General features: G+C 33.8%; 1 protein-coding gene across 1 annotated transcript; it reads left to right on the top strand.

Moving 5' to 3' along the window:
• The first annotated feature begins 1,951 nt into the window (after positions 1-1,951).
• LOC137748852 (TMV resistance protein N-like) lies at positions 1,952-8,175 on the top strand. The gene is made up of 5 exons (XM_068489039.1): positions 1,952-2,638; positions 4,335-5,439; positions 5,559-5,855; positions 5,995-6,804; positions 6,923-8,175. Exons 1-5 carry the CDS (start codon positions 2,139-2,141, stop codon positions 7,772-7,774), a joined length of 3,564 nt encoding a protein of 1,187 aa, XP_068345140.1. The 5' UTR covers positions 1,952-2,138; the 3' UTR covers positions 7,775-8,175.
• Positions 8,176-11,614: the final 3,439 nt, after the last annotated feature.

Raw genomic sequence — 11,614 nt, 5'->3', positions numbered from 1 at the left:
AATCGGTGAAATGAGGACTAATTAATTCTTTTTGGTATAATTGAAGCAAATCATTCTTTGTCAACTTGGATTAGATTAGTATACTGCATGGTTTTAAGTTCGACTTTTGTAAAAAGTAATGTTAAGAAAATTAAATTTTATAGATTAAATTTTTAAACTAAATAATATGAAAATTGATAATTTGATTATTATTTAAACATTGATAAACGTGTTCATTCTTTATTAATGATACATTATTTAGTTTACAATTTTAATCTATAAATTTAATTTCTTTATCATTATTCTTTTGGAAATGGTGAGTTCTATACAGAGAGAGGATCCTCTTTGTGAGGACCTGGAAAATCCTTTAATAACATTTATTTATCCTGTATTATGCAATTAATTTTTGTTAAATATAGTTTATATTTAATTTTAAATAAAAAATTTACATAATTTATAATCGTACAATATAAAATAAACAAATATAATTTAAAAATTGTTGAAATCCTAGGAAGTGGATGATGCAAGGATCCTCTCTTCTAAACCGATCCACAAATGGAGAACCATGCGTTGAAAGTTGAAACACAAACTCGGAAACTGACGCGCAAGCTCCCATACGCGGACAGCCTCTGCAGGAGGTGACCCCACCCACGTGGGTTGTACGGCCACTTGCTGGATTGAATATTGAGCCCAATGGCTCTTTTGACTAATCCAACGGCAGACATTCACCACACTAAAGTGATTTAAATGGTGAAATGGTGACTAATTAATTACTTGTCAATTAATTGGTGAAATGAGGATAATTAATTCTTTTTGGTATAATTGAAGCAAATCAGTCTTTGTCAACTTAGATTAGATGTTATATATCCCTATACTAGTATACATAAATTTATTATAAACACTAACAACACTACCACACTTAGATTGGATGTGTTTCATACGTATATATATTTCATGTGTTTCGTGTTTTATGCGTATTTATTATTTATTTTGTATTCTTTCATAATTTTTCATGAGTTTTTTTATAGTGTAAAAATAAAAATCCAAACATGCACATTTGATGGCATGCCAGTGGTTAATTTGATTTCCTTATGTAGAAGAAATTGCATTTCATCGGTACGTATTGCATGAAGGAGGAAAAAATAGGGTGTGAAGAAAACCACTTAACAATCTAAAGTGTTTTTGTTGCAGTATTCAAGTCAAGTAACCTTTCTATGTGCAAGATTGGTTTGACATACGAACATAGTAGCATCACGTTGCATTGCATCGTGCTGGTGAAAAAGGAGCACCAAGAAAAATAAATCATTGTTGATGAAATTAAGTTTTCACGAAAATTACTCTCATATTAAAACATGGTATATATGAAAATGCTTTGTCTAAATCACTTTTGAAAACATGTTGCCACGAAAATTATTCTCTTGTGGCTTGATTACATTCACATTTGAAGGTAATAGGTGGGAAACTGCTCTGCAGGTAGGAGGATTCTCTTGTAGCTTGATTACATTCACGAAAATTATTCTCTTGTAGCTTGATTACATTCACATTTGAAAATTATTCTCTTTATCATTATTCTTTTGGAAATGGTGAGTTCTATACAAAGAGAGGATCCTCTTTGTGAGGATCTCGAAAATCTTTTAATAACATTCGTTTATCGTGCATTGTGCAACTAATTTCTTTGTCAAGTATGATTTATATTTAATTTTAAATAAAAAATTTACATAATTTATGATCGTCCAATATAAAATAAACAAATATGGTTAAATAGAATCATTTTATTATATAACCGAAATAAAAGGTAAATAATTGTAGCTTAGTTGTTTCCAATTAATGATAGTGTGATGAGACAATGAATTGACCCATGAAGAGCATCAGCTCTAAGAATATTGGCGTATGGAAAAAGAACTCGTCGGTAACAAAAAAAAAAAAAAAAACAAATTGCTTGATGAAATGATATTCCAACGAAAGAGATGAGAAGTTTCGTGTCAACTTTAATCCCTTCACTATGTCACAGTCACATTGAAAGGTAGTAAGTAAGAAGCTGCTTCGTCGGTATGTATATAACAAGAGATGTTCCTTTGTCCACACACCATACCATACTGCGTATTCCAATTCTTTGAGAGGCTCTTTTCTTTAGTTTATGGTCTGGCTTTAATTCTCCTATGGCCAATCAACTTGTCCCTTCTTCTTCCTTCACCACTACTCCTTCATGGACATACGATGTCTTTTTGAGTTTCAGAGGTGAGGATACACGCTACAATTTTACAGATCATCTATACCAAGCCTTGGTCCGTCATGGAATCCACACCTTCATTGATCATAGTGAACTTCCAATAGGAGAAAAAATAGCACCAACTCTTCTTGAAGCAATTGAAAACTCGAGAATTTCTGTCATCATATTCTCTGAAAACTATGCTTCTTCAAGATGGTGCTTGGACGAGCTCGTACATATTCTTAAATGTAGAAAGTCAAAGGGACAGATGACAAGGTCAATCTTCTACAAGGTGGATCCATCGGATGTCCGACACCAAAGAAATAGTTATGATGCTGCGTTTGCTGACCATAGCCTCAAATATGAGAATAACCTGGAGAAGGTGCAAGGATGGAGGACAGCTCTTACAGAAGTAGCAGATCTGAAGGGAGATACTCTCAACAAGGGAGAGTACGTATATTTCTGACCTTCCTGTATATGGTTTTTGAGTTGCTTTACTCTGTATTTCAGAATTTACTACTTCCCTTTACAAAATAATCTTTTTCTCAATCTAATGACATTTAGGGTTGTTTTATATAAATCTTTTTAAATCTTATTAGGCCTAAACAGTCATTATATAAATCGTTTAATAATATGTAGTGTGCTAATAAAAACAACTCAAGCTAATTCAACAATTTTCAAACAAAAAGAGAATAACAGTTATAAATTAGGGCTCCATTGATATTATTGTATTCTCCTTAAAAATGGCAAAAAAATTTTTATTGTTCGGAATTTGGAATTTTCTTAAAAGTAGTGTTGCAATTATCTTTTATTTGTATTATTTTTCTAATAAAAGTAGGGTCCATCAATATATTTAAATTTATTTTTATGAGAAAGATAATACAAATAAAATATGAAAATAACGTTTTTACTTTTAAAAAAAAAACGTTTGTTACTATGAATTTGTAGTTGACTGAAGAATTAAGAACTGCTTAAATAAAAATAAGAATTAAGAGGTGTTTAGGGTCCGGATTGGATCAAATTTACTGTTTACCCCCAAAACAATGTCAAATCAATTACGATATAACGATTTAGTTTAGTTGAAACTTGATAAAAATCTGAAACAAACCGAAGCAAACCAACCAACCCATAACCGAAGCTAATATTTTTTCTTTTGCAATTTTTTTTTTACTTTGTTAGTACTTAGAGTAGCCCAACAATAACAAAAAATTCCAAAATCTGCCATATATTAATCATATTCTAGTAATCTAACCACGCATCCTAAAATTCATCATGTCATCAAACTTCATCATGTCGTCTAACTTTAATTTAACTCTACGATATCAATATCTTTATATTCAACATCCTTATCTAGTTATTAGCCAATAAGAGTACTAAATGGGTAAAATAAAATTAATATAAGAACAAATAAGAGTACTAACTGCAATAAATTCATTATTAGGGGTGAATTTTTTCACCATATTACCGTACCACCCAAATGACCAACTATACCATACTAATTTTGTGCCCTTTTTTTTGTACCACATGTAATGGTGTGCTAATTGTACCATACCAACATAATTGGTATGATTATGGTATTTAAAATCCATATATACAGTACCATAGAAAACTAGAATTAGATGCCTCATTTTATATATCTCATAATTGTATTTTAATAGGATATTTGATGTATTTTTAGAATTTAACCAAATTTTTATTTTTTATTTAGTTTGTTACTTTAACTTTAGCTTCTATTTTATTTAGTTAGTAACATCTATTTGGTTTTTAAACTTAATTTGTATCTTAAATCTTGATGCATGACTTGATTTACTAAATGTGTTTGAAATGTGAATGATGAATCTTGATTATAACTAAATAGGTAACAAGTATATTAGATTATCTCAATGATTGAAGATGGTGTTAAGTAACAACCTAATACGTGTGTATTATGTCATGATTGATAAGAAACTATTACGTCTAAAAAATTTTTGGTTACAACTTAAAATTTTTAAAAATAACAATAATACGTTTTCGGCTAAAAAAAAGGTTATCAATGAATTGGAGTATTGAAAACAAAAAAAAAAAGATTAAGGCCACCAAATTGGTAGTGTCATTACCGTACCATGCTAACAAAATTAAATGTGTCATTGTTTTTTTTAACTGGTAGGTATGAAGCTACATTTATTAACGACTTCGTTGCGGAGATTTCAACCGAACTATTAAATCGCACATATTGGCATGTGGCTAGTTACCCAGTTGGAATAGAGTCTCGTGCAAAAGAGGTGGAAGTGCTTTTAGGTGTCGGTGGAAATGATCGTCGTGTAGTTGGGATTTGGGGGACATCTGGAATAGGCAAGACAACAATTGCAAGAGCGGTTTATAATGCAAGTGCTCATAAGTTTGAAGGTAGTTGTTTTCTGGCAAATGTTAGAGAGAAATTGACATCGCATGAAGGCGTAATCGAACTACAGAAGACTCTACTATCCCACATTCTACGTGGTACAGAGTCGAAAATTGTTGATGCTTATCAAGGAATCAATCTTATTAAGAATCGATTGAGTCGAAAGAAGATTCTCTTAATTCTTGATGATGTGGATAAATTGGAGCGGTTAAAAGACTGGGTCGATGTCAATTGTTTCGGTGAGGGTAGCAGAGTGATCATAACCACACAAAATAGAAGATTGCTAAAATTTTATGGAGGTCAGTGGATATATGAAGTCCAAAAGTTAGGATACTGTGAAGCACTTGAGCTTTTTTGTTGGAATGCCTTCAAAGGAAATAGACCTCCAGATGATTATTTGAGCCTCGCAGGACGTGCAATAGTCCACGCTCAAGGCCTTCCGTTGGCTCTTAATCTTATGGGTTCTTATCTGTGCAATCAAAGTATAGGTTGTTGGCAAGATGTATTGAACAGTGATGATTCTTACTTTCGAGAACCTTATACAAATATTGAAAAAATAGTTCGAAAAATTTATGATGCCTTGGATGAGGGCCTGCAACAAGTTTTCCTAGACATTGCATGTTTGTTTAAGGGTGAAAATAAAGACTGCGTGTTACAAATATTAAGAAGTTCGACGCTCAATGTACGTGAAGATTGTATTGAAGTACTTGTTGAGAAAGCCATCATAACTATTGAACATAATCAGATTTTGATGCATGACTTGCTACAAAAAATGGGTAAGCATATAGTTTACAAAGAATCACCCGAACCAGGCAAGCGGAGTAGGTTGTGGCATCATGAAGATGTGCGTGATGTTCTAATTGATTGCAGAGTAAGTAGAATATATGTTCTTACATAATTACATTTGATTTAATTGGCATGATTTAGAAAAGAAGAAAAAGAGATTTTATTGTGACTTGTTTGTTAACATTATTTCTTTTTCCATCTTAGGGGACAGAGAAAATTAGAGGCATTGTTGTGAATCTGCCCAAACCAGATGAGATACCCTTGAATCCAAAAAGCTTCTTGAAGATGATAAATCTTGAATTTTTTATAAACCGTAATGCACACTTTTCAGGACAGGTTGATTATCTGTCCAACAGTTTGAGGTTGATTGAATTCGGTGGACGACTCAATATTGATCAAAAGCATACGTATGTGCTCAATTTGCAGTCCAATTTTCATCCAAGACATCTCATTAAGTTTGATGTGTCATATAGTGGCATAAGACAATTGAAGGAATTTAAGGTACATGCTTTAAATTATTTTAAATCATATTATTATTTAAACATATATTTTATCTCCCAAAAAAATACTCAAAAGTGTTTTATTATATTCTTTTTAAAGCATGTGAACTTTTGTTTTGTTTTTGTGTTTGGTTTTATAGAAATTGGAAAAGCTTACATGGATGAATTTAAGTGGTTGCGAATTCTTGGAAAAAATCCCCGACTTATCCGGAAGCCCAAACATAACGATGTTGGATCTAGGTGACTGCACAAGTTTGGTCGAGGTTGATGATTCAGTTGGATTCCTTGATAAACTTTGCTTTTTGCGTCTTACTGGGTGCTCTAAGCTTACGAGGTTTCCAACAAGACTTAGATTGAGGTCCCTAGATTTTCTTTCTCTCAATGGTTGTAGAAGTCTCAAGAGTTTCCCAGAAATAGAGGGCGAGATGGAATCCCTAACGTATTTGGGTATAGAAAAAAGTGGCATAAGAGAATTGCCATCACGTGCTTTTGCCTCAATAACCATGGAAGCAAGTGATTGTGAGTTGCAAAATATCCAACTCCTCCCTTGGGGAAAGAAGGTGAAGTTCAATCAAGTTTCATCCTACAGTTGCGATTCATATATGTATCTTAATCTTGACGGATGCAATTTATCAGAAAGTGATTTCCTTGTGCCTCTTGGTTGCTGGTCCCCAGTAAAATACCTTTATCTGTCGAGAAACAATTTTGTTAGCCTTCCGGATGGTATTAGCAAAGTTTTCGACTTGATAACACTTGACTTGAGTGATTGCAAGAGGCTTCAGGAAATTCCAATCCTTCCACCAAGACTACGTCAGTTACATTTGGATGGTTGCACATCATTGGTTAAAATTCCAAAACTGCCTTGGACCCTTGAGCAGCTTACCTTGTGTAACTGCTATGGACTAAGTGGCGATGAGCTAGCAAAGTTGGAAAACACCTTGTTGAATGAGGTTGGTATCTCTTCTTCTTAATTTATGTTCAAATGAAAATTAATTTTGTTGATACTTGAAAGAGAGATCAGATCACAAATGTTTGTAATTTGTTAACTATATATATCTACTATTGCAGGAAATATATCCGCGCTCTGAATTCGACATTATTTACCCAGGCAATGAAGTTCCAAAATGGTTCAGCTATACATCTAACCATCCCACAACCTTTCAACCTGAATATGAATGGGATGATGAATTTGCTGGTGGAGGTGAATTTCGTTTTGAAATTCCTCTAAAATTACAAGTGGGGGATACGTTATTAGGATTGGCTCTATCTTTTGTTGTTGAACCATGGACTCATGATGATTGTGTTGGGGACATGTGGATTTTCATCAACGGAAAAGAATTGCGTGAACCTGAATTATGGCTTGGTGCGGACATAAAGGCAACTCATGTGACGCTTGCGTTAGTGGGTATATTGGAACAGGAGCCGGGGGTACATATTTGTGAAGTTGTATTTCGATTCCCATTTAGGTATCCCATTAAAAGCTGCGGCGTGCACTACCTATTGAGACCAGCGAGCAGTCTTGGGATGAGGCCTCATCCACGTGGATCCTCAGATATTGTCGGTGATGAATATGATCAGGAACAGCAATGGCTTTCCTCATGGCTTTCCTCATCTTCGGAGGATGAGGAGCAAGGGCATGAGCAACCGTCCGACTCAGATGATCATCCAAAACGCTGGCAGATTGATCCCAATGTTCCCTTTGATATTGAGGAGGATGAGGAGCAGCTTCACTTGTCTCTGAGACCAACGACCAGTCTTGGGAAGAGGCCTCGTCCACGTGGATCCTCAGATATCGTCGATGATGAATATGATCAGCAACAACAATGGCTTTCCTCATCTTCGGAGCCAGCAGAAGATCATCCAAAACGTAGGCAGATTGATCCCAATGTTCCTATTGATATTGAGGAGGATGAGGAGTAGCTTCACTTGTCTCTGAGACCAACGAGCAGTCTTGGGATAAGGCCTCGTCCGATTCAGATGATTCGCATTTCTGATTAATTAGGAGTTTGGGTATGTACATATTTGTTTGCACTTTACTAATATCTAAAACTAAGAGGTTGTTTGCAAACCGAAAACTTGTTTAATCTATTATCTTGCGTTTGCCTTTCTGGCTTTTTATTTTATTTTATATATATCTAAACTACATATTACTAGAACACTCATGTCAACCAAACTCTTATGAAATTCACAACTTAACCCTCTACTTAAAACTGAACATGAATAAGAAATATGGACAGAATTGTAACTTCAAACAATCAAAATTTTGTTTTTTTGTTTTTATTACAAAACCTCACCCAAATTTCTAATTAAAAAAATTAAAATTAAGTCTCTCTCCCCACTCCCACATTCTCTCTCTCTTCCTCTCTCCTTCTACTTTAAAAACAAAAATAAAAAGTTTCATGCACACTTAGTGTGTGGCCATATGCTAGTATATGATAAATAAAAAAATTAGTAACTACTAAAACTCGATTGGTAACAACTAGCGACTGTAACAAAAATCTACTAATCACAACTTCAAATCAAAGACTAATATCTTCCATTCTACCACTTACACTTGCTTTTCTGTTAACTAAAATCTAAAAATATCATCAATAAAAAACGGAAATATCATAAAGCTAATCAAATCAATTGTAAGTCGTTTCTACAAGATAAAGTCAAATGCCAGCAATGGAGAAAAGCTTCTCCAACATATGCTCTTCTCAGTAATACAATATTAGTTTTCAATCTGCAGAAACAAAGAATTCATCTGTAGGTGAGTAAGCCTACAGATATCTGTGACTGTGAGTAAGCCACAGCCCTCGACTAACAAAACCAAAGTCTAATTACTTCAAACAAACAACAATGGAAGGAAAACATACTTCATATTCGTATACCACAGAAGTAGACAGAGTAGATAAAACCTATAAAGAACTATTCGTTTCACCCCAATTTATCTACCTCCATCATAAATTATTTACTTTGTAAACTATTTCATATTTGTTTCCCCTCTTTCACTCACCTTGACCAGCCATCATACTCTATGAGTTTGACCGCAGTGCTTAAGCAACACCTATACGACTCACAACTCTTCTACGTGAACTAACTTGAAAAATGTTACCGTGAGAATCGGGAGAGAACATCTGCACTAGTAGTTAACACGTACAACCTTTGCATACCTCAGTTTACTTGTAACTTGGGATAATGTGGAATCAATAGGATCATTGCCTCCTCAGCAATTTGTTGATAAATGAGAACAAAAATGAATAGGATTATACATTGAAGGGTTAATATTCTAGAAATCACAAAAACATGGAAAACACAAAAGTCGAGCATCCAAAAGAAAGGTGTGATGTGTACCTTTTCAGTTAAATCCAGGCCTTAATTTTATTCGGATATATGAATTCAACATTAATTACCTAAAAACTTGGTTTTATCCGGATATATAAACCTACAAGGAAAAATGAGATTATAAGTACAAAATTTCTACAAGGTGATCAAAGACTACATCATTTGGATGAACATGTAAAGCAACTACTCCTCCTCTGTTCCTGTAGGACTACTGTTTTATCATCAGTCGGGGTTCACAGAATTTTGTCCAAAAACAAAAATGTTTCAAGACACCGTAGGCTGCAACTTTAACCCAAACTCCATCCCAGTAAATCTAACCAAATTAAATTCGTTGGGGCAACTGCAGAATGAGGTTTTCATCGGCCAGGAGAAAAAATAAAAAAATAAAACGAACGGAAACGAGGCAATTTGTGAGTTTCTAGGGTTCTATATGTGACTTACGTATTAACAACCAGAAATCGCGGTCTCAAACCTCTGAACTCGAAGCTCCAATATTCGAAATCGCAGCCTCAAATCTCTGAAATCTTAGAAATACAAAATATTACTGAAATCAATCCAATCAGTTCTTCGAAAACCAAAAGACAACAAAAAAAAAAAAAAAAAAAAAAAAAAAGCGAATCGAAACAATTCAATCCAATCATAAGAAATGATTCAAAATTACCTCGGATCTCAACAGAACAAAACCCTAACAGAGTCCTCTGCAGATCGAATTCGGACTGGACTAGTGGGAAACGAGTCGAAATTGTATTGAAAGTAGAATATCTCTGAAATCGTAGCTTCTAACCTCTAGCTCATATCAAAATCGACGGAAAAGCAATGGGAGAGAGCTCGACAAGTTGGAGGGAGAGAGCTCGACAAGTTGGAGGGAGAGAGCTCGACGAGTTGGAGAGAGAGCTCTCGACGAGCTGGAGAATTTGTTTTTTCCTGGTTAATATATATACAGTAGATGAAACACAATGTGAGCGTAAATATACAAGATTTTTTAGTTGGAAAATATAGGGAAGAGAGAAATGTGAACAAGTTCATCTATATATATATATATATATATATATTTTTTTTTTTTTTTAATTTAGAGATATGTTAGGTTAATGTGGGTGGGTGAAGAAAAAAAAGAAAACCTAAAAATTTCGTTTATTCAAAGTTACATTATTATCATGATTTTATTTTGTGATAAAAAATTACATTATTTTTTTCCTTTTTTTAGGGGGAGAGATTTTGTTAACATGTAATTTAGATAAGACTATATTTTGAGAGAGAGTAAATTTTTTATTTATTTGAGAGAAAGATTAAACATATTCACATCATATGCGATATCATGATTATTTTTTAATTGCTTTTCCGTATATAATTTTACTCTAAATCTCTATATTCTTATTTTTCCGTTTTAGTTTTATGTCCTTTTTTTTCTCCTTGGTCCATTTCTATCTCTTTCTTCTCCTTTCTACCCATGTCTTTCTCTCTCTCCACATTCTTCTTTGTATTTTTCTTTCTCTTCTCTCTTCGTACTTCTCTCTATTCTTCCTCCTCCTACATCATTATCTCTACTAGTACTAAAAATGTTGAAACTGATCATTTCATAGTGTTGGAATTTTAAAATTGATCTGGTAGAAATTTTGAAACTGACCTTACAGAAGTGCAAAGAAAATTTGAAAATAATCTTGCAGAAGTGCATAAATTGTGAAACTGATCGTTCAAAAATGCAGAAATTAATTTTTACGGATCTAAAATCAGTTTGAAGTTTTTATAGATAATGTCACTTTATAGTTTTGGACTAGTTTGTCACTTTATAGTTTTGGCCTCGTTAACTAACAAGTCCATTGAGGCCATAGTTGAAATTTTAAAATTTTGGTTTGCTTGTTTTTGGACTAGATTTGTTGAGGTTTGAGCTTTTGTCTCTCCTTGAAATGATTCAAAACTAGTGAAGTTCTATGAAATATATTTTGTGTGTGTTTTAGTGTTAAGAGATTTGGTGACCATTGTGTGTATTGCAAATTTTAAAGTGTGGGGTTAAAGTTGGAGCTCCATCATGTTTATACGTTTATGAACTTAGCAGGACGGTGAAGTTGTCGTTTTATCTTTCTCCATGGGTTAGAGAATGCCTCGTTCCGACGATCAACATGGGTTATCAAAATCTTATTCAGGAGAGCGATTTTCTCCAGATTGTCTTAGCTTTGTAAGGCCAATCCCTCAACCTCTTGCCAGTTGGCCCTATTGTTGAGGATGCAAAGGCATTGCTAGACCAGATCACTAGAGTTGTCATCACCCATATATGCCGCCAAGCGAATGAAGCAGCGCACTGTCTAGCCCGCTCGACACTTCTTTGTAATGGTTTTTTTTTCTTGGTCTGAAAAACCTCCTGATCTCTCTTTTGTGTATATCTCTTCGTCCATTTGGTCTTTCAATAAAACACTGCTGATTTTCAAAAATAAATAA

This window comes from Pyrus communis, chromosome 10 (assembly GCF_963583255.1).
Source record: "Pyrus communis chromosome 10, drPyrComm1.1, whole genome shotgun sequence".
NCBI lineage: Eukaryota > Viridiplantae > Streptophyta > Magnoliopsida > Rosales > Rosaceae > Pyrus > Pyrus communis.
Note: the sequence above shows the minus strand (reverse complement) of the source record. Positions and strands in the feature narration are given on the sequence as shown.